Source organism: Cyprinus carpio, chromosome B14 (assembly GCF_018340385.1).
Source record: "Cyprinus carpio isolate SPL01 chromosome B14, ASM1834038v1, whole genome shotgun sequence".
Taxonomy (NCBI): domain Eukaryota; kingdom Metazoa; phylum Chordata; class Actinopteri; order Cypriniformes; family Cyprinidae; genus Cyprinus; species Cyprinus carpio.
Genome location: NC_056610.1, coordinates 13,333,769 through 13,358,449, shown reverse-complemented (window position 1 = coordinate 13,358,449; position 24,681 = coordinate 13,333,769). Strand labels below are relative to the sequence as shown.

Genomic DNA, 24,681 nt, shown 5'->3' with positions numbered 1-24,681 from the left:
ATAATCAGTGTAAATGAAACATTCAGTACAGGCACCTGTTACACTTTTGTCAAGCACCAACTGCAAACGACATCAGCAACTTGTGGTTTAAGTACTTTTGGGATTTGGTTAAGTACACGTGGTAATCCTTTGGCAAAAGCCACTAAGGCTGATACAAATCTTCTAGTTCTGTACCTTTCTGAGGTTGAGCAGTATGCAGACAGATGCCTCAAGAAATAAACTAAAGGAAAATAAAAGCAAAAAACACACTATGAAGGAGGCAGCAAGGCACTGGTTTCAAAAAGAATGATTTTTTTCTGATTCTCTCAAATATTTACTCTTAATTAAATTGATTGTGGGGAAAAACATTATTTATTCTCACATATATTTATTTCCATATTTATCTCTAGAAGAGAGCAAGTGAGTGATACAAAGAACAAAATAAACTGTAAAAGCATTTTTTTTATTTTAAACTGAAAAATGTACATTTGCATTTGTGTAGCAGAGGTAAGCCATAACATCAGCAGAGATATTTAACATGTAAAAAATATCATGATTATTCTGGTTAATATAAAACCATTCATTTTGTACAGTCATTTCAATCTGGTACAGGAAAATATATTCATGTACAAAAGTCTAAATTATATGTTAAAAGTCCAGTTATCATAGTCCAGTTCCATATTAATGTAAGACAATGACAAAGTTAACTGGTTTTAAATTTAAACCAATACAATATTACTTAAAAAGACAGTTCATGCAAAAATGAAATTTCTGTCATCAGTTATTCACCCGCATGCAATTCCAACCTGTTTCTTCTGCATAACACAAAAAAAATATATATTTTGCCTATCAGTAAGTTCCATTTTATAGTCAAAAATATCTTCTCAAAATATATTATGTTCAACAAAAGAAAGAAAGTCATATGAGTTTGGAACAACACAACGGTGAATAGTTTATGACAGAATGTAATTTTTTGAGTGAACCGCTATCTCTTTAATAAAAATGTAAATCCAGAAGAATCAAGAACACATCAGTGGATCATCACAGTCTGAATTGTGCTTGTTTTTCATTTAACCATCACCTGAAAGCATGACAAGCTGGTGTCACTGTAAAATTACTGAGCAGTTACTGATGCTGATGCTTCCTTGGGTCGCCAATTAACTGAAAAGAAATCAAATCAGCTAGATTATAAAAACAATGTTACCAACCAAGAGCGCTTACACATATTTCAAGCAATCAAACACTCATTTTATTCAAAGAGAGTGCAACAAATGGCAAACACACTTAATCAGGGGGCGTAAATGCATGCTGATCCAGCAGCTGGCAGTACCAGGCAACTAGTGTCATCATCTATCTCTTTCTCCTTAAACATGCCAAGATCCTGTCTAGCGTGCTCTAATATTACAGCACTGAAGCGCTTCTATCCCAGCATCCTCTGCACTGGCATCAGAGCCCAGAAGAAGCAAACACGGTCAGCCAACTCAGGCAAACAAAAAGACCTCAGACGCTTGTGAATGCAGACACAGATCAGTCTCATTCACAGACGGTGACTACCAGAGATGGGAACAGATTGCAGTCTCAGAGGTTGAAATGGGAAAAAAGGGAGGAGGGAGAAGGCTTACGTTTTCTTCTCTTTGTCTTTTTTGAGGGCGGAGGAGCCTTGAAGAGACTGTAGGGTTTCAGCAGCTACTTTCCTCCTGTTGAAGGTGTTCATTTCCTCCTCTAAATCTCTACGCTTCTCCTCCAGGTTCCTCTTCTCCTCCTGATGTGAACGTTTCAGCATCTCAAATCTCTCGTGCAGCTGGGAATACAAAAAAAGATACTCAGTATTTTATTTTATTTTATTGGTTCCTCTTCTCCTCCTTTTTTTTTTGTTTATTATTTTTAAATCTCTAGTTTATAGTGCTGAAATAATTATTTTTTAATTATTTTAATATTTTTACATTTTAATTACATTATTATTAACACAAGTGCTGAAATACTTGCCACTGTATTTACTTTGATCAAGAAGGGTTTATTGTATTTTTTTTTAGATATTTTTAGCTTATTTAAATAAAAGGTGACATGTTTTTAATCATTTTGTTTCGATTTTATTATTTACTAAAATGGGATGAGTATTTAAATATTTAATTTTTTAATAAAAAGTGACAAGTATTTAATTATTTATTTTTAATTAAATATTTTATTATTTAATAGAAAGAATTTCAAGTTAATAAAAAAACATTATTTAAATAGATTTTGTTAAAGTAAAAATACTATACTAATATTAAACTATTAATTTTTTTGTTTATTTTTTTGTTATTAAAAAGTATGTTTTGTATGTTAGTGTTTTTATTTTACATTTTACTAAAAAGTGACAAGTATTTAAATATTTATTTTTTTAATAAAATTCACAAGTTTTTAAATATATTGTTAATAAAAGGTGACAAGTATTATTTAATGAATATTGACAAGTATTACTTTTTAATGTTTATTTTACTCTAAAGCCATGTCTGTACTAAAGGCAGATATAATGTAGTTTTACATGACCATTTATATTAGATTAAGGCTAGCACAAATAATATACTGTCTTAAAATTATGCCTTGAAAATGTATTTCCATTAAAAAAAAAAAATAGTGGTTCTTACCTCTCTCTCCTTCTCTTTTAGTTCAGCTTCTGTCTCCTTCACTTTGTTGACAAACATCTGTCTCATCTGTTCCTCCTTGAGTTGTAACTCACCAATGAATTCTCTCCTCTTGGCCACATATGTCTCCTGCAGACTGTATGTGAGGACAGACGTTTCCGTTCACTTGTTGCCATGACTGTGAGTCTGACGACTATGCAATTTAAAATAAACTGACTGCCTCTTTTATTACATGCTCTTTTTCGAGAAGAAGTCGCAGTACCTGAAGGGTTCGCTGTCAGGGTCGGTGTCTTTGAAGCCCATCTCCTCCAGTTTGCAGCGGCGGTACAGCTCATAGTGTCTGGCGTGGGTCTGTTCCCTCAGGTCCAACATGTTGACACGAATTAGCATCTCTCTCAGCTTTACAAAGTCACAGTGACTCTCGTTCTCCACTGAGGACAAATCCCAGAAATTTTGAAGAATTCTGGTAATCAAACATTTGATGGTCTCCATTGACTTCCATAGTATTTCTTTCCATACTATGGAAGTCAATAGGGACCAACAACTATTTGGTTCTTCAAAATTCTTAAAATTTTCTTCTGTGTACTGTATGTACTATTAGCAGCAATACCTACCCTGCACCACTCCCCATGGGTACTGTCTGGCCCGCACCATTTTGTTCCCAATTTGAACCTCTTCACTGCTTCCAATCACAGCAAAAGGGAGATGTGCCTGCAACACAAGTCACTGGCTCAACATTAAAGATGCCAATATAAGAGCATATAGTGTGTGTCTGTTCGGATCAATATCAAAACATCATATCTGATATTAAGACATCTATTTTTACTCAAGCTTCTCTTACATTCATAGAAGAGTTTATTTCAGCCACAGCTTCATCATCTGTTGGGAACTGGTAGATCTGAACACCGTTGCTGACCAGTTCACTCATGATCTTGATCTTAAATTTTTGAAGCTCACTCTTGGATATAGTGTCTGCCTTCGCTATGATGGGAATAATGTTGACCTGTTTGGGAAGGAAAAATATGGATATACATTAATTCTATAATGAGGTAGAATATATATAACATACACATTGAGAACACTGTACCTTGCTGTCCAGCTTCTTCATGGTAACTAAGTCCAGAGATTTCAGTGAGTGACCGGTGGGAGCAATAAAATAGAGGCAGATGTGGATGCGTGAATCGTGATAGTTATAAAGGGAACGTTTAATTTTAAGTTCTTCTTCAAGGAAGTTTTCAAACTGAGCATCAATGTAGTCCACAATAGGTTTATAACTGCAGAGAAACAAGACATTTTGGTAGTTCATTATCAGTGTCAGTGGGTTACTCATTATCATATATTTAACTTAAGTCTCAAGTATTACCTTTCTTCTTTATTAACCTGGTCACCAAATCCCACAGTGTCTACAATGGTTAGCTGTAAATCCACATTGCTTTCCTGCAGGCTGTATGTTCTGGGGCGCAAATGCACACCATTCTGGAAGTGGCTGGCCTCTTCATTCTCGAACGTTGTGTTAAATAGTGTGTTCATTAATGTAGATTTGCCTATGCCAGTTTCACCTGTAAAAGAAGGCATAGTCTTTTGTATCGATTGGATTATTTACATACCAGGTCTGCAGAAGCTTAAAAGCACTTTCTCCTCACCTACGCAGAGAATGTTGAAGCTGAATCCTTGGCACACTGATTTGCTGACCAGCTGATCAGGAAGACTGTCAAAACCCACATGACCGCTGAGAGAGAGAGTCCTCATCTCCTCACTCTGAGAAATTACAACAGCGGGAAAAAAAAGTTTGACATGACATACCGGGACATTTTGAGAGTATCATGAAGAATTGCTGCAAAAAATGACAATATAGTGGATTTAATTTTGGATCAAAAACATTTATACTTGTTTGCAAAAACACATGACAGAATATAACCGTACTCTCACTGTTTAATTGTTGCTGCCGGTTCGGCAATAAGCCTTTGTTCAGGATAATAAAAAAAAGCTTAAGTGAGAATTCTGTCTTTTTAAAGTATTATTCATTGTATTATTTATAAATCAATTAAACAGTAAATATATAAATGTACTGAAGTTTGCCTAAGTTCATTAAATACATTTAATATTAAATCTAATGATATATCATATATTTACTACTGTTCACATTTTTGTAGTTGGAATTATATTTTTTAAGAGAAGTTGGCAGAAAAAAAGATATTTGTAATGTTATAAGATTTCTATTTTAAACTGATTATGTTCTTTTCAACATTCTATCCATTAAAGAATCCTGTAAATATAATGTATCACAGATTTCACAAAAAAATATCACGCAGTTGTTAACATGGATAAAAATATCAAATCAGCATATTAGAATGATTTCTGAAGAATCATGTGAAACTGAAGACTCACTCTTAAAAATAAAGGTGCTTAAAAGGTTCTTCACAGCAATGCCATAAAAAAAAAAAACATTTTTGGTTCCATAAAGAACCATTTAGTCAAAGGTTCTTTAAAGAACCATCTCTTTCTTACCTTTTTATAATCTGAATTATACATATACATCTTCAGATGTTAAAGGTTCTTTATGGAACCATTTAGACAAAAAAGGTTCTTCTATGGCATCGTGAAGCACCTTTATTTTTAAGAGTGCTGAAATAATGTTTGCCATCACAGAAATGAATTACATTTTAAAATATATTCAAATGAAAATATTTGTTTTTAAATTGTAATAACATTTCAAAATAACATTTCAAAATATTTTCAATGCTCTATCACAAAAAGTCCACCAGTGTGTCTATTAATATATGAGGGATACTGATCTTCAAAGTGGAGAAGCTGATCCATGTCAGTTTGTAAGTAACTGAGCATATTGGTATGCATGAACCCGGGTTTGAGTCTCAATCACAGAGAAAAGCAGCATGCTGAGGTATTCAGAAACTCCTCACTCTGTACAAAACACAAGGAAGTGTTTCACACAGCCTTCATCTGTTCCACTGCCCCAGTATTCTTAACACACACACACTGGGGCACAAAGGACTCTTTATGAAGCCTGTGTTTCTCACTAACTGAAGGCTTCCACTACTTTAGCCCTAGGAAAGATCCTTTAAGTGCTGGGTTTACAAATGCAACAAGGTAAAAGGCATTTTAAAATCATAAACGAACAGTTTTAGGATGACACTCTAGCACAAATGTAAAAACGTTACAGAATTGGAATGCATGTTGACTGAAGCAGCAACCAGAAGAACCAAAGCTGATCTGCTTACAAGAGCTAATCAGCTTGTATGACAGTGGATTTAACCAGAGAAAGACCCCATAGTTAAACTATAAATATAAATTACAAGCATATGCACACTAAACCTTTTTTCCATTGCAACCAACAAACTAATATAAGCATATTAGCACATAAATACAGGCTAATTCTGAAATATGCAAAAGTTTGAATCATCTTTGACCAACTAATCCAGTCTTCATACCTCTAGCTGCACACATTGCAACTTGCAAAACATTGCAATATGCATGCCATATTTAGAATAATAATATGCAGTAAATATAAGAGGTAACAAAAAAAACTTACAGGATATATGTTTACATCTGTGGCAGCCATGCAGATTAATGCGATAGAAAGCACTGACAGTATGCTTTCATTTATTGCGCTGACGTTCGTGCTCTCTCTCTCTCTCTCTCTCTCTCTCTCTCTCTCTCTCTCTCTCTCTCTCTCTCTCTCTCTCTCTCTCGCTCTCTCTCCCCCCCCCATTCTTATATGGCAACTTGATGGAAACACCCTCTGGCTGAATTAAAATGCTGGCCGGGTTGCCCCCCGTTCACTCCTCCTACTGCACTTCCAAACGCACTTGATTCAGAAAAGACTTATTTGGTTCGAGTGTGTTCTCTCAAGTAGTGTCAAATCAAGTAGCCTACATCTCAGTGCTGGACAAGATTCTCAGCAGATATAGTTATCTAAACTACCAGCTTCTTCATTTAACTAACTAACTTCCCTTACGAAAAATAAGTTTATTCAAGTGTGCTATTAGTATACTTCTTTAAAACTAAAAATAGGAAAGTATGCTTTTAGTTTACTTTGTATGTACTTCTCAGAAATGGGCTTTATTTACTCCTCAGAAACATGCTTAAAATGACATTTAAGTATACTTGACTTATACTTACAAAAAGTCTAAATATATTTAAGCTATACTTGCGTTCCTAGAATCCGTGTTTTCATTGTTATATGGTAGAGGGCGCTTGTACACATCTTCTGTACAGAATTTCCAAAAAAAAAAAAAAAACACAAGTGAAGAAGAAAAAGAAACAACACAATCATCTGACATGAAACAGCATCAACTGTAACGTTATGGAATAAAATGTTGACCGATGAAGAGGTAATAATTACAGTCAAGCTTTGGGGTGTTGATCGACTCCATCTATGTTTTGATTATCATGCCTTTTTTCAGCTTTTTGTTCAAAATTTTATTTCTTTATTTTTTCTGAAATTTACCCACATTAAAGTGTTTAAAAAAAGAATGCATGAAGCTAGAATAAAATGTTTTTTTTTTACAAGCAGATACTCTTTCTTTGGATTTTTTGTATGTTTAGATATTCATATAACAAAATATATACAAATTAAAACCTAAATAGGGACATAGTATACTTTAAGTATGATGTAAAGTTCACTTAAAGAAAACTTATGAGTATACTTGCAGTATAAAACTACTAAACTAGTAGTTTATTGAGACTATACTTCAAAGTGTACAAAGTATTTAATTAGTTAACTATCAGTATACCGGTATACAGTATACAGTTCACTTTTAGTATAATTGCAGTGCAAACTACAAACATAGAGGTAAACTAGTTGTGTACTCAAAGTTTGATACTGTTTATACTTAAAGTAAACTTAAAAAGTACACTTTTATATACTAGAAAATGGGCCAATTTAGTCCCAAGGTGTATTGAAACAGTACTCTTACAAGTATACTAATAGAACACTGATATTTGTATACTTGCTACATAAAGTATACTTAAAAATATACTTGAACTTTACTTAAGTATACTAAATAAAACAAACTTGAAGTATACTACTTTTTGGTAAGGGTTACTAACTAATGAAAATAAATTAATTTATTATCAGTTATCTTATATTTATTATTTATTATATATTTATTGTTTTAGCTGTTGACCAAAACATATTCAAGTTTTAGTTATATCAAGGGATTATATTCAAGGGACCATAAGTCATTGGACAGTTGACTCGAAAGCCATTTCATGGGACAGATGTGGGCTATTCCTTCGTTATTTCTACATCAAATAAGCTGGTAGAAGGTTTGTATTTGGAAACTTTTTAATGTGAACCCACATTATGCGGTCAAAGGATGTCTCCATACAAAAGATCTCACAAACTCAACCCTGATTGAGCATGCATTTCACTCGCTGAAGCCAAAACTAAAGGCAGAAAGATTACAAACATTCAACAACTGCAGCTGCAGTAAAGGCCTGGCAAAGCATCACAAAGGAGAAAACCCAGTCTCTGGTGATCGATGTCCTGAGTTTCCAGACTTAAGGCAGTCATTGCCTGCAAAGGATTCTCAACAAAATATTTAAATATGAACATTTTATTTATGATTATTTTTATTTGTCCAATAACATTTGAGCCACTGAAAATGGGGGGACTGTGTATAAAAATGGTTGTAATTCCTAAGCTTTTTATGTTTTTGTTCAAGCCCTTGAATTAAAACTTAAAGTCTGCACTTCAATTTAATCTTGATTGTTTCATTTTAATTCTAGATATTTTATGATATATATGATATATATTATCGCGCGTGTGTGTGTGTGTGTGTGTTAAACACAGAGGCTTCGAAATGGTTGAAACAATTATCATCTTTAGATTGATTATTTGTGTAATGTTGTTTTTGTGTTGTGTCTACAGTACAGAGGGGTGGGTTTGAATTATGTGTATTTTGTGTATCTCTTTCCCCTTTTTTGTTTATACACCTTACCTATAATTAGCAACAGAAGACACTTGGGCCATATTTAAAAAGTTTATGAATTTTTAAAGATAATGATATAGCAGAACCTTCAGACTTTCAGCTTTTCTGACTACCTTTTTTCTTCCAGAAATGTTTGCGAATAAGAAGAGAGGGGGGTGTCGGTTTCACTCAAATTAAAAGAAGTTCATCACATTAACAATGAACTAAAGTTCGAAGCCAACTAGTATATTTATTTTATAATTTGATTTTAAACCCTCTAGTGTGATACACCAAACAAATATAGCTATAAGGACAGGCCACAAAATCAATCCATTGCTCAATACTCTTTATTTCATTTTGATAATCCACATAGTACTGTGTAATTTCAACAGTACACTATCCCCATTCACTGTAAAATATTTTTTTTTTTAAATATTCATCTTGAAAAGCGTACACCCATCTCATTCACAGTAAACAAATTATTATATGAATCAGAGTGACTTATTTTTCACTTGAAGAGCAGACCATTGAGTCCACCTCAGAGTATTCCCGTTTTGTTCCACGTACACAGATGCCTTGAGCTATATTGATCGATTACATAATATGGGATCAGGAAACAAACAGTACTATGCTGTGTTCAGTGTACAAGGGAATGTTTTCTTGTCCAGGAAAACACTGTATTCCACTTACTATATTAATAAAGTCAGCTACCTTATAATGATTACAAATAACAGATGTGCTGTAAATTCCTGTCTAAAGATCCTCGATTCTCCTGAACAAACCAGCATTTGTTTGACACATCAGTTATGAATTCAGATCAATTATATAAGATCCTTTAAGTATCACAGATCTCAAATGGAACAGGAATGATAAAAGATCTGAGCACCTAGGGCCTTCATTGAGAAGGACAACAAAAAATTGTCCCAGGCCCTGCGAATGTTAGTGACGCTGGCGTCCCTGATCTGGCACACATTAAACACATTATAAACACCTAGAATTGTCCCCTACCCATCATCTTTTCACAGAAATACATGAAGCATAATACTGAAAACAAGGACTGTTGTGCTTTTGTCACAATTAAAACAAAGACAAAGAGTGGCTACCAACAGAACCAGCAGTCTATCCACGGAAATGTACATGCTCTCAGTTTGATTTCATTACTGCCAACACTACATTCATGAACTGAACAAATGTGGCACATCAACAACAAAGATCAGAGCACTCAAACACACAGCTAACCGAGAGCTGTTGTGCTCTCTTAGTAGGTTACATATTAAACATTAAACATATTTAAATACATCACCACATGGAGACTTATAGTCAATTTAACAGAAAGTTCACAAAGATTAACATCGGTAAATCTAATAATACATAACATAGCCAAAAATACATGGACATGCAAACACATACCCATATGTCACTTTAAACTTAAAGCATTATTTGATTTGATCCATTTGCTCCAAACTTTTCTAGGACGGCTTTGGCTTTTGGAACATGTTACAGTTCATCCAAAAGGATGAGGCTTTGTGTAGGCCAATCATCTTGTTTCAAGAAAGGTGGCAAGTCAGTTCTTTATGGACTTTGAGCATAAAGTTGAACATACTCTAGAATATCACTGTATGCAGATCCATTAAAGGAATAGTTCACCCAAAAATGAAAATTTGCTCACCCTCAGGCCATTCAAGATGTAGTTTTTTCCTTCATCGGAACAGATAATTTAGCATTATCACTTGCTCACCAAAGGATCCTCTGCAGTGAATGGGTGCCGTCAGAATGAGAGCTGATAAAAACATCACAATAATGCACAAGTATTCCAAATTACTCCAGTACATCCATTTACGTCTTGTGAAGCGGAAAGCTCTGTGTTTGTAATAGACAAATCCACCTTTTTAAGTCTTTATCCATAATATTGATTTCTCAAGTGAAAAAGTTGTCCTGCCTGAAGCAACGGATTAAAGTTAAAAACATGCAGCTTTTTACTTCACAAGAATGAATTGATGGACTGGAGTAGCGTAGATTACTAATATACAATTGTCTTTATGCAGTTGCATTAATTACTGAAATAGCCAAACCTGTGCAATTCAAAGCAACTGTCCATGTACTTTGGCCATGTAGTGTAGATGGCAAACAAGAAAAGGCAGTGTAGCACTTCATAAAAGGACAAATCTTAAAAAAAAAAAAATACTATTGGATTGTGTCTTTTCTTTGAAAGATACAGAAAATGACACATTACCTTCCATTAGTCATTAACCTATATACTGTTAGATTGTTCTAGTTATTCTAATCTAGTAGACTGCTGTGTGTTACCTTAAACGTAACAAAAATATGGCACATGAAAAAGACTGTTTTTAGGGTGGACTGAAGTAAATGGCCTTTCATAAAATAGAAAAACAGAAGTTTGCATTGAAAAGCAATGTGTAACCTTGAACTGCTAGAGGAGTGGACTTTGGAACAGTCAATGAGAACACGCTGGACTTTAACCTCACACTATTTTCACTTACAAAAAAGTTTGTTCATGCACTGTCAGCAGGCAGAAGAAATTATATAAACATACACGCTATTCCTGTATTACATCCTAGTTAAACTCAAATACTGAGGATAGTAAAATATATAAAACTCTTCTTAAAACCCATGCTGTAGTTAATCGGTTTATTACGTCTAAGGAAATGTGCAGCAGAGGTTTGTATTTGGCAACGTTTTCAACGGATTGCACTGTTGTCATTAAGAGGTCCCTTGATTTTGCTTGAGACTGAAATGAAATTTGGCAGTAATGTATAAACCCTCATGAAGCGATAAAGACAAAATACTGACAATAACAATGCAATACAGACTAAAGGAAAAGAAAAACAAGGTCAACACCAGCCATCTTTGATCCTTACTGAAAATAACATTGAATGGCACATGGAATAATCTGGCAGCAAACAAAATTATTTCAAATATTGAAAAAAAAAAAAACAATGCTACATGTATGTAGAGTAGTGTGCACCGTCATACACGTCAGACAAAAAAGATCAGCAAAAAACAGCCAAAAATCTAAAAACATCTTACAAAATGACAAATGAGATGGGATGTCCTGGAGAGGAACGGGTGAACTTTGGCACACAAAGAGATGTTTGATGAATGTGAAACCATTACAGTAGAGAGCAGATTCACCAACGTTTGTCTTTACAGTCCTTTGTTGAAGTAGACAGTCTCTACTCCCAGGATGACTGGCTCGAATCTCTCTCCTGCAGCTCTGCTTCCAAACGGCTCACTGCCATAGCACTGCATGAAGGATGCATTTAATTATGAAATGCAACAGAATGATTCATAAAAACCAATAGAGTTATTCCGAAAAGATTCAAACTGTTTTGAAATGTTCTCACCTCTTTTGTGGGAATAACGCACAGCACAATGGGGTTGCAAACACAAGGCTAAGAAGAAGAAAGAATGTACAAAAGAGTGGGTCACAAATTCTTGAATTCCTTTCAGGAAATAACTGTTTATTAGACCATCAATCTATCTTTGGCAACTCACCAAAACCCAACCAAGCCAACTTGAATGGGTGCACTCATCCACGGAAACCTCTGAAAAAATGAAGGGGGAGAAAATCAACCTGGCAACAAAGCCCTTGATTCTATGGGGCTGTTTTAAGGGCTAATGCATTCAAGCAGACAGAGCGTGTGTACGTGCTCTGCTAAGGCTAAATAGCTTTTTATTAAGATTTTCAGCCATGCAAACAAAATATTTATAATGTAAGTTTGAAATTACCTTGAGGAAGGCCTTCTTTTCCAAAGAGTTCATTAAAAATGGAGGGATTGCTATAGGAAGATTTAATTAGATAGATTATTTATTTGTAATTACATGCACTTTGATAAATCAACATTGCATTTGCATAAGACCTACAGTGAGGGACCACCCCCCCTCCCCCAAAAAAAAAAAAAATTTATTTTTATTAAATTTAAAATTCCTAAACTATATTTCTAGGTTTAAAATAGATTCCAGATTTTAAATGTGGTCTCAGGCTTTTGGACGTCACTGTACATGCATAATTTGATAAACATAGTTCAAAATCCATTCTACTGTAATAAACGAACCCATTCCCGGAGAGAGGCCATGAGGATTCTGGAAACCACCACTTGTGTGATGGCCTGTTGAGCTGCCTTTGAAGATTCTCCTAACCGATTATCATTCTCATCTGTTATAGGAATGCCGTGTTTGAGTTCCCTGATTGAAACAAAAGGAACAACATAGTTCACATCACTTCATGTCTGTTATACTGTGCACACAGTATACGCTACCGGTCAAATATTTGGGGTCAGCAGATTTAATTTTTTTTTAAAGAAATTTATATTTTTATTCAGCAAGATGCATTAAAACAGTGGTCAATAGTGACAGTCGAGATGTTTATAATGTTACAAAAATTTACATTTTTAAATGAATGCTGTTCTTTTGTGTTAAAGAAATGATCTGTTTAACATAAATGCTGAGTTTAAAAGTAAAGACGTTTATAATGTTCTAGTTTAGCAAAAATGCTTTTGTTAAAGAAATTATTTGTTTAACATAAATGCTGTGATTTCTGAAGTATAGTGTGAAAACTTGAGTAACGGCTGCTGAAAAATTCAGCTTTGCCATCGCAGGAATAAATGACATATTAAGATATATATATATAAATAGAAAATAGTTCTTTTAGAGTATTTCACAATATTAATGTATCACTATATTTTTTATCAAAACAAACTGGTGAGCAGAAGAGTTCTTTTCAAAAACATTAAAAAACGTTTGAACTATATATAGAATATTCACATGCAGATTTTATGTTATTCCAGTATTTCATGACTAACGGACAACCAGTTCTGAGCAGCCCTAATAAAATCAACTCAAAGCTCTTTATGCATGATTTGTTTTAGATAATTATTTACCGTTGTCTCATGAGTGGAATATTAATACAGTTAGCAGCAGCTACAGCAGCGAAAGGAACAAAGCGTCCTATGAGCGGAGACACATGCTGAAAGACAGTGAAATTAAATCATTTTTAGTTTAAACATAAATATGGATTAATACATGAACACAAAGAGTGAGCACTGAGCAGTAAACACTCTATTTATTACTTTGCAGTGAGAGAGTTACAGCCCATAAACATTAGAAAGCAAGACCATTACCTTTGCTAATGCATTTAGTCCTAACGCAGTAGCCACGGCTCCTGTAGTGGCTGATACATATGCTGTGCCAAGCTGGCTGCAGGAACATATATTAGGAATTTAGGGATATTGCAAAACAGTTCAAAGTAGAACACGAGATAAATGCAAAAAAATGTTCAAATGGATGATCTAAAGTTCTCGCACTTTACTGTGATGGGGGCATCTCCGCTCCTGTTGGTGTAGTTGACTATTGCATTAAAAGACTGATTGATCCACTGCCAAAACAGAACTGCTGGAGTCGTTCTAAAAAGCGAGAAATTTTTTTAAAAAGCATTACATGTGGGCAAATCAAATACTACTGTACAATAGTGCATGTATTACACAGCAAACCAGCATGATTCACCTGTAGAACGTCATCATGCATCCAGTGATGGTCATGTTCATGGGGACCTGAGCAGACATGCGACCAATCAGGAGCATTTTTTCTCGCCTGTGTCTGGATGGAATGCAGAGTCAAAAACATACTTCGTCGCCCCTCCATAGCTCGTCTTCTGTGAGACCTGGTGTTACCACCCCTTTCTTCAAAGAGAGGAAAACGGAAGATTACTATAGTGCATTTGTTAGAAAAACTATGTAGCATGAATGCTATAGAAAAGCACACGAATGCAGAGTAGAATCTCACTTGTAATCCAGAATAATCTGACGCGCTTTTTCTAATTGTTCATTCGACAGGAGGATGTTTCTCGGGTCTGTGACAGTGAAGAAATGCTTTGCTCGACCCCACAAATGTTCCCTGATCCCAGCGTGGCTCTTTAATGTTTATGGAGGTGGAGATGGTACACTCAGCTGCCATGGTACACTGTGAAAATATTACACTGTTAAAAACACTTTTCTTTATCTATGTTAAGTACACTACTGTTCAAAAGTTTGGGGATGGAAAGATCTTTACTTGTTTCAAGATACAATAAAACAGTAATAATATAAGAATAAATAATATTAAAATAACTGCTTTCTATTTGAATACATTTTTAAGATGTAACTTATTCATGTGATATCAAAGCTGCATTTTCAGTGTGTCATTACTCCAGTCCCTCAGTGTCACATGATCCTTCAGAAATCATTCTAAAATGAAATATTTCTTGTTATTATCAATGTTGAAAACAGTGGTGCTGCTTAATGTTTTTTTTTTTTTTTCAAGGTTATTTGATGAATAAAAAGTTAAATCATTTATGCATCCTCACTAAATAAAAGTAGTAATTTCTTAAAAAAACTTTAGCCCAAACATCTGAATGGTAATGAAAACTAAATTTTCATTTCTGGTCAAACAGTCATTTGTACTATTATTCTTATATAGAAAAAAACAATATAGTAAAATAACATCTAGTGAATCAAAAGCCATTTTTAGATTTTTCCCCCCCAGAAACAACGGAATAATGCTTGCACATGACATTCCTCTCCTGATTAAGCCTCCGCTGAATCAGCATGTAGCTGCTAAAGACACAGCTGACCAGCCAACCAAAGAAAGGCCTGAACGTCCAGTCACACTGAAAAAGGTGCTGCTAGTCCTCATATAAAGCAGTGCCTCTGTATACAGTATATATGTCCTGTGTTTCTATACAAAACTGGCTAAAGTACCAGATTAGAAATTGAGTCCCAGGGAAGGGGATTGATTAAACAGATCATCATCAGTAACTCCTTCTCATTTTTTTTTCATCTGTGAAAGGCAAAAGGTATTTGACAGAGTGTGTGTGAAGAACTGACAGTCTTTGTCAACATGCACTTTCATTGAATTAATTTCCATACAAGATTACTGAGGCTGAGACTGCAATTTTTGTTTACCAATGAAGAAAGAAAGCCATATGGTTTTAAATGATATGCGGTTACTATTTTGAACCATGCCTTTCCAATGACGATTAGAAAACCAACTTCATTATCAAATGCTTGAAGGTTGAGTTTAGATAACGGAATTTAACCATTTATTTGCATGTGCATATTGCAATTAAAGGCATTCACAGTGGCATAATTGAATAAATGAAATAAATCAAACGCTTGCAGCTGGTGACATTTTATCTTGACAATGCACCAAAGACGATAATAAATCAAGCGTTTCTCTGCTGACAGCTACAAAAGTGGGCCCGTGTCTTTTTAAATCAAATCATGTTCATGTGCTTTACACGAGATCACTTAATGCTTTGGCTTACGCCGCGTTTCAATGGTGATAGGAAGTCCGACTCAGTTGATTCTCAATAGAGTCCGAGTCGATTCTTTTGAGCAATTCGTTTCAAAGAACTGGTTCGAAAAGTATTCAGAAATTCAGCCACACATCCCAGTGTGACATTTTAAATGCTTAGAAACGTTTCGATATGTAGCCATTGCTTTGGATTTTGTTTTATTAGATATGGTAGGCTATTTATGTAATTCAATGTCCCCAGATCCGCCATAAATTCCAAATTAAATGTATATATACATTAAGTATTAAAATTCATTTAAATATCATAGCGTATTTCCAAAACAAGCAATTTAGTAAAACCTACGTAAAATGGTTAACATTTCGATTTACGTTATATTATGTAACGTTCTTCTAGTTAACAATAAATTTAGTTTTATTTGACAAGAGATGATTCTCGGTTCAATGAGTCAGTTGTTTATTCAATTCGATCCGTCAACGAATTGTTTCAGTCATTTTTGTGAACAATCCTTCAGACTGCTTGCGTGTACAGGCTCAACCGAACCGCTAAAACAAAGAACCGACTCTAAAGACCAATTGATTCACGATTCGGACATCGCAACAAAGCGACTACATTTTACGTTTTTCCTACAATGAAAAACATCAGAACAGCGCGCGCACACTAAGGATTGCGGTGATAAGACACTGACCGATGCACGGGCCTCTTGATCTGAACTGAACTTTGAACAGAGAAACCGTGTTTATGACACTTTCCCCAAAACAGCCCATTTCTTGGCCAACAGTATGCATTCGTGATTTTTATATATATATATATATATATATATATATATATATATAATATATATATATATATATATCATATTCTGTGTTTTTTTCAATAGCCTAGTAATAATATGCATGCAACACATCTTAATTCACAGGCTATATTTTTATGTTAAAACAGTGATGCTCTTTAAAGAGCAAACACTGTAGTATAAATAGCATGATTTATATGGTGTCCTCGTTTTGAAATCAATTGTTAGAATTTCATCATTGTAGCCCAATGGCAAAGAATGGTTTCAAAACCAGTCAGTACCGGTTAGGTGGCTTCCACTGGGGTTTTCAATATGTCACAAATCTAAATATGAATTATGTTATGCTTAAATATCACGTTTAAAAAATATAGCTCCATATGATGAACATCTCAATCAATGTTAGTTTTATCTTTTAAAGCATCTGTACAAGTCCAGCTGTGCACCTCTTTATCAACCTCTGGATGCCACATCACAAATCCACTTACTACCAGCATAAGCTTTTACATACTAATACAGCAAAGCAAAAAAAAGATGAATAAAACCATATCTCGAAAATGGCATCTGTGGAGCTCTAGAAAAGAAAGGTCATGTTACTTACAGTGCAACAGTTCAAAGCTCGCCGTCAGACCAAATCACAGCACTCCGCAGCAGAGATCAGTCTCACGCGCTGAGGCTCATTTGCTATTTACGAATGAAGGAGAAGAACGCTGCAGTAAAGGCCACCCTCTCTCCCAGCCAACCACAGACGCTGATGATAATTCAAAATAAAAGTTTTCAATATCTTGGAAATATTTGTAACATGGTAACATTCGATTTATATTCTATACAAACAATAAAAAAAAATAAAATGCATTAGTCAACGAAAGACTTTTGTCATGAATTAAAGGAAATGCAAATATTTAGATTATAAAATTTAATGAGCTTCAAAGATGCCAGATCCGTTCTAAGTCTTCATTTTTTTATGACATTAATTTTTTAACTGTTGATTATCTACCTGTGTGTATTTTTGTGTTCACCAAATAAATAAATAAATGTTCTTACATGTATTTTGTATGTCATAAAGAGGGATCGCAATGAAAACTTTTTTATTTTTTAATTGCGAATCTCTACAGAAAGAGATGGATATGTTAATAAGGCCTAATAATTACCTCCAAAAACAAAGACCTTTTCGAAATGCCAGTTATTTCTTGGAGCAAATTAAAACGCTTTTTATTCGAAGAGGGTGCGTGACAGATTCATCAAAGTCTCTTTAATGGTATTCGTAGTTAGAGGTAAAATTACTAGAGTTAAAGTGCCCTTTTCGAATATAACCTTTCATGCAGTGTGTCATGTAGCTAGCTGTATGTGAACATAAACTATAGGCTATGCAAAAGTTGTGAAGCCGACAGTGCACGATAAATAAAGTTTATTGTCTATAAAAAAAAAAAAAAAAAAACCCCCGTGTATATCCTACGCTGTGAGAGTAAAATTTTGTTTCATCACCATCTAATTTTACCACAAACCTGTTAACACTCTGAGAAACGTCCTGCTCCAGTCGTGCTTGAACCAGTCTCTTGTCGATCAGCCAGATCAACCGTTTCATCATCAGACTCCGGCTCGAGTTGGAAAGTTACCATCGATACCATCTTTTCTATGTGTATTTTTCACAGTCTATAGTATGGACAAGTCTCCAGGGCTGTCATTCCGTCATTGCAATGGGCGTTTCGTTTCTGACAGGCGCTGCGCTCTTTTCTGCAGTCTTGATCCTGTTGACACTGCTGTTGGTCGAGTTTGATTTTCTTCTTCCTCTGTTAAACACAATAATCGACAAGTTCGAGCCCCTTTTCAAAGGTATGTTGTTTCTAGACCTCCTGTTGTAACTTTCTGGAATAGCTGTGTTGATGGGTTGATATTAACTGTGATATCGATGTACATTTTTTAGGAATATTATTTGATTCATTTATTATTTTTGCTGGCAAAGTTTAGTATACATAAATGCAAGTACAGCAATTATAAACCATTGTTTCTCATTTTGAAATCAGAAGTTAAAAACAATACCTAAAATCTATTTACAATTTGATAAACAAGAAAGCTGTTAAGTGTATTAATGTATGCAAACATTTCCATGCTTTTATGTAAAAAAATATTTTTTCCCTTTTCTCTCTATTTTATTGTAATTTTGTATCTCTTTTTGTTTGTTTCCCCCCTGGCTACTGTAAAATGTTGAGTTTGATTAAGAAAAAATAAAGAAAATCACGCGCTGACGGCGCCATCTGACCAATCACAGCAGTGAGGGCTCACGGAAAGGAGGGGTTTAGAGAGAGGCTGATTCTTTGAACTGCTTTCGCACGAGTCGTTTCGAATAATTTAGATTTAGGTAAAATTAAATCTTTTTTTTTTTTTGAGAAAACTAACGTGTTTTTGACCTTGCATGCATGTAAAATCTGTTTTATGAGACTCAATATACAATATTAGCATCCTTAAAAATGGCATAAATATAGGGGCACTTTAAAGATAAACTGGTTAAGTAAATGGCTCCATCTAGCGGATATTTTAAACACCAACCTGTCATGCATAGCGTTTTCATGCCCACAATTCTATGTATATAAAATATTAAACTCACGATTTCTTTAGTGATGATAATATTATTATTTTTTTTTTTTTAGTGTTTTTTAAAATAAATAAACGTTTTCAGACATTCCCTCATTTTTTAAGGACTTCTCTTATCCCCCCCAAAATAAACAAAACTTAAATCATGAGCAAGCATCAGATTTGATAAAATCTTTCAGTTAGATAAAGTTACAGATTTAAATTTAAAATTATTTCAAGTTTTCACACCTTTATATAAGCAAAACTTTTTAATTTGCGTTTTTAAGCAATAGATAACTTAATTCTTTTTGTCTTATTCGGTTCCATCCTCTTAATTTTTATTGTTTGAATAGTTGGCCTGAACTTGACCAGACCATATTTTTTTAAAAGTCTGGTACTGTAACCATCAAGAAATACAATAAAGGGTATTCTTTTTTTATAGATACAGTGCTCAGTACATTTTACTGTTTAACAGGAATGAACCCAATTTGACATTAAAAATCAATCAGCCACACTGCTAACATTTTTGCATCATCCTATAGCAGAGGAAGAAACAGAAATGGTACAGCTGCTGTCTAAAAAGAAACAGACTTTACATAGATAAATAACAAGAGTCTTTAATCTTGCCATTCAAATCCCTATTTAATTTGTGCTCTCATTTACAAATTATTTGGGAAATAATGCAGTGACATACAAAAGCAAAAAAAAAACAAAAAAAAAACTGCTGTGTAAACTAAGACCGATTACAAATACTGCACGCATTGAAAAAAGTGCTTAAAGACATTTAAAAGGGGGGACTAAACTAAAGTGTCTCATACCCACCTGTAACAAAACACTGCAGTAGGCCAATCGTTTAAAACAGCAGTCGGAAATTTGCCAGATGACGGCTCATTGTGTACCCGAGGCCATGCAGCATGAAAAATGCAGCTATAATACACAGCACTATTTTAAGCTCATCACAACTTGAACATTTATCCAGTCATAAGCATTTTAGAGTGTATATTCAAATGTAATTCCAAAACACAGCGTTTTTAGAAGAAGGCACATAAACCCGTTAGTCAGAAAAAACCCTTATATCCTGATCAAAAACACACAACAGCTTTTAGTACATAAGAGAGAAAGTACATGATGCAGATGAACGAGTACTGGTAGATTTGCTGTGTAGAAGTGTTGAAGCAAAGACTGCATCTATCTTATTGCAGACAGTATAGATATGGCACATGTTTTGGTCCAAGGACAGGGGTTTGTGTTGGATTAAAATTTGAAAAGATGAGCATGTCTTCTACGAATAATCATTGTCCACAGGTCAGATAGTGCTGCAATACTGTACTTCCCATCTTAAAGGAAATAATCTGGAGTGCGACGTGTAACGTGAGGCTCTCCTCTGCGTGGTGCAGGGTCAAACTGTAAACTAAAAGAAATCATTCTCTTAATATTCATATTTATAACAGCAAAAATGACAGATACATAACACAGGGAAAGGGATTATTGTTTTATGCTTTATGTCATATACGTACAAGGAGTACTTGAGCGTGTCATCGAGTTTCCATGATGGCAGCCCTGGCTTTACCACATCGGTAGCAATAATTAGGTGCACTGAAGATCGTTACAACATTACGTTCATGACGCACCAGTTATAACCCTGTAGAAATGTTTTAAAAAAATATATTTCCAGGAGCTATCCTGCACCATTGGTAGGTCTATTATTATCCATGTGCTACAAATTATATTAATTAAAAATATATCGTTGGAATATTTTAAATCTTTAGTACAGTTTCTATTACTATATTTAGTGTTCAGATATGCTACATTTATTCATTGTTACATTTTAATTTTAATCATCGCAGCAAACAACAATTGATCATCTTCAACACAAGTTATATACGGCAACATAATTATATACCTTTATCCTTTCAGCTGACTCTCCTATGTATTTGACTGTCATTCTGCCATTGTCTGTCAGCATTTGTCGCATTCTTTATTCAATTTTCAAAAATAGTGTACGCATCTAGAACTGACTCGAACCGTACACAGAATCCCACTTTTTAAAATTGGTTCGCATTCAATATTTTAGAGATTCTTTAAGTTGTCTATTAAAATAATGTGAAAACTATGTGAATCAACTGTTTTATTTTAGCAATGTGGTTTTTGGATCTCGTGTCGTAAATAACCAATGTGAGTCAAAATTATAGAGTAAAAAGAGAGGCAATCGAGAAGGTAAATTACATAGCTATGGCTGCTGTTATATCAGGCAAGTGATTATTTATTTGTAACTGGCCCACCCTATTGTAATCTGGATAATACATTCCATAATATGCACTACACTATGAATTGCAAATTGAAGGTTTATTGTCTGTCAATCGTTTTAATGAAAAGTGAAGATCAAATTCATGGAAATACTCAATAATAACCCTCTTAATTACACTAAATATGATCAATTTATAAATTATATCACTAGTAACAACATGCCAACTATGCTTGCCACCATTCTATAAATACAAACTTCAAAAAGTCTAAAAACATCATGTATCAAACATATATTTAGAGCTGGTAATCCATTCTCATTTTACCTCCATCACTAACTGGTTGAGCTCTTGAGACCAGAGTCAAGGGCAGTTGGCATGGTTAAATGTTTCTATCGTGCGAGTAATGTCCTGTCCCATAAATGTGTAGCCAACATGCCCCCCTGGGGGAAAATCCCCAGAGCCTGTCCGCGGTCATCGCTGATGCTGACCACATCAAGTCACCCATGGGGACCTTCTGCCAATGCGATTTTCATACGATGGTCTCCTTGAGTATTTTTCACAGCTGGGACTTCTTAATTGTGTTTGAATATAAGTAACACTATACACAAATCTTCTGTGTATGCACTAGTGTGAATTTATCACTCGGCATTGAGGAAACTTCCTCTGGATACGGTCCAACGCGCGATGTGATCCAGCGTTGTCAATTGACGGTGACAATCCTCCATGGAGACAGAAAATCGTGTGGAGATCTAGAGCAAAGCTAAGCTGTATTGCACTCAATTATATGCAACGCTTTTTTTTTTGAGTCTCACAACCATTTACATTTTTAATCCACAACCAATTTACCTGTGTGTCTACGAGGGCTGTAAGAGGAAGGTATCCAAGAGGTCTGTGAATATTTTCCAACATTTGCATTCCATATTTTCTCAGGCACTCGTCATAAAAGCCATAAACTTGTGTGATCTGTCTACTTTCATGATTTCCACGGAGGATGGTGATTCTCTCTCGATATCGAACCTGGACGATTTAAAATGACAAAACAAGCCATTAACAATGCAAACGAAACTTTTTCTTTAAAAAAAATCTATATTAAAGCTGTATCCCATTCACGTACCTTTAAAGACACCAGTAGTGGACGTGTCTCTACTGAATAGTAACCTCTATCCACATAGTCTCTCCATGAACAGTAATTAGTATCTGGGTGATTTACCCCCGATCTTAAACAGTTCCATAAGATCATGAAATTGGCCCATGTACATCTCCACATACTGTGTACCATGGGGGCAAACGCACCTCCTGAACGTTTGACTCTTTGGCCATTCTAAAATTTCTTTAGCCTGCAATAGATACAACAGACAGGTTAGACTACAAAAGCACACATACGGTGGCTCTGAACTATGAACCTAAGGTGCATTTACATCCTAACAACCGCGAGAGCATGTTGAACACGACCCCCCCCGGATGACTAAATATTGGTATTATGGGCCGAATATGCCTTTGTTCTTGAAGAATGGTTGTGGGACTGAAGTTGGCTGTAAAATATGTGACTGTCAAGATAATGTTAAAAATGGGCAACTTAAACATCTAAACCTACTCAACTTGTTTATATAAAATAAATATAAATGTATAATAATATTAAATTGCGAATACTCATAATATCCATACTTTTATATACGACTTACTAATATTTATAATTCTCTATATAAAGAAAAAATAGTATACTTTATCCTAATACAACGTCTCAGGTACATCTTTCCTAGTGTGCGCCACAGTAGGAAAGTCATTTCATGCAGGTTTGGAACAACATTTGGGAGCGTACATGATGACAGAATTATTTTCACAATTTTTAGGTCAACTATTTGTTGCACTACGGCAACATTCTGCAAATTTTCACTTTTACATTATGTGCAGCCGTAACGTTACAGGACATTTGAAATATTTGCTTTTTATAAAATAAGGGTCACACGGATTAAATGCAGGTGGACTACAATTCTACAAAAGCAGCGCCACTGAAAAAACACCTGTGCATTTTTAAACATTGCAATGACAATTTAACTAATATACAAGGACTCATTTATTCACTAAACACTTAAAAAAGAACCACTCAATTTATATATATAAAACAACATTAGGCTACTTTAGGTGTTTTTTACACAAACGATGCGCTGGTGAGTTTCGGTACGTTGCTTATGAAAGCAAAACAGGGCAAACCGAAAACTCTGCCTGACAACGTGAGATAACAGGTAAATGTGGGCATAAACCTGACGAGCTCTGGTTGCTAACTGGCAGCTGGTCACAGCCAAACCCAATAGTCACATTTGCAATGGCGCCGCAGACGGCAGCCAATAATAGCACATAATATCGGGCACTCGCCATCTTCGGAATAAGTGGCCAGTGGGAAGGGCGCAATGCAACTGTAATCTGAGCGAATTATCACAATTGAATAGGACAGTCCTTGACTGCTGAGCGATCCCACGGTGCCGGCACTAGACAAAAACACGTGTTTTTTAACCATACAATTGCAACACTGACACGGGCGAGGATGACCGTTCCATCGCGGCACCTCACCCTTCTCGCATAAAGGACTTTTCACTTGGTTTTTCCGACCGTTGCTTGCACTTCGTTCAGCTGCTCGATCCATGGGTCCCAGTTCTTTCGTGAATACTCTTCGCTTTCCATTCTCGACAATCTCCTTGTAAATCATTCAAGTAATGTTAAAAAATAAGGGTACAATGACTCTCAAAAGCGTTATTATTGGGTGTGTGGCGTTCATGCGTCAGATCTAACGGTCAATCCCAGTTTTAAAACAAAAAAGATGTTTGAGTTGTCCTGGCTCTACTTTAAGCGGCTCTTAAAATGAAGTTCGACAGACCGCTGTTACGTTTTACTCCCCTTAAGATAAATCCGAGGAATTCTGTTCTCTGTAAGCAGGGGACGTAAACGATTAAAAGTAAAGGCTGAGAAAGCTCCTTTTGATTTCGGTCAGAGTCTGGTTATGATGACGCGCAAGCCAGCGACGAAGAATGTCCGCTCAAATTTTTTTTGTAGGTTGACGTCACCTCATCCGCATTCCAAAAGAACGAATCCTAACTACTGTGGAAGGCCTTCCTCTAATATTCATGAGCCAGAACCTTTTTATAACCTGATCAATATGTATAAGCTAGGCGTTCGCAATAGGATGGCCATCAATGAACGTCAGCATGACCTTATTAATATTGACCAGTTAAGT

The 24,681-nt window shown here is 35.0% G+C and overlaps 1 protein-coding gene and 2 pseudogenes across 1 annotated transcript; all 3 read right to left on the bottom strand.

The window, feature by feature from the left end:
* Nucleotides 1-421: 421 nt before the first annotated feature.
* On the bottom strand, nucleotides 422-6,296 carry sept8b (septin 8b). The gene is made up of 10 exons (XM_042738147.1): nucleotides 6,154-6,296; nucleotides 4,247-4,361; nucleotides 3,967-4,162; nucleotides 3,691-3,877; nucleotides 3,445-3,606; nucleotides 3,218-3,314; nucleotides 2,866-3,034; nucleotides 2,607-2,739; nucleotides 1,602-1,780; nucleotides 422-1,140 (listed from the first exon to the last, which is right to left on the bottom strand). The coding sequence occupies exons 1-10, from the start codon at nucleotides 6,181-6,183 to the stop codon at nucleotides 1,137-1,139; spliced, it is 1,272 nt and encodes a 423-aa protein (XP_042594081.1). The 5' UTR covers nucleotides 6,184-6,296; the 3' UTR covers nucleotides 422-1,136.
* Nucleotides 6,297-11,171: 4,875 nt separating this feature from the next.
* On the bottom strand, nucleotides 11,172-14,161 carry LOC122139622 (annotated as a pseudogene).
* A 6,254-nt stretch (nucleotides 14,162-20,415) lies between these two features.
* On the bottom strand, nucleotides 20,416-24,131 carry LOC122139683 (annotated as a pseudogene).
* Between the last annotated feature and the right edge of the window lie 550 nt (nucleotides 24,132-24,681).

Coding starts and splice junctions, on each gene's coding strand:
- sept8b (XM_042738147.1), bottom strand. CDS start 6,183: ATGGCTGCCACAGATGTAAACATATATCCT. Junction 4,362..6,153: donor CAGATGTAAACATATATCCT/GTAAGTTTTTTT, acceptor GTAATTTCTCAG/AGTGAGGAGATGAGGACTCT. Junction 2,740..2,865: donor CCTGACAGCGAACCCTTCAG/GTACTGCGACTT, acceptor CCTCACATACAG/TCTGCAGGAGACATATGTGG.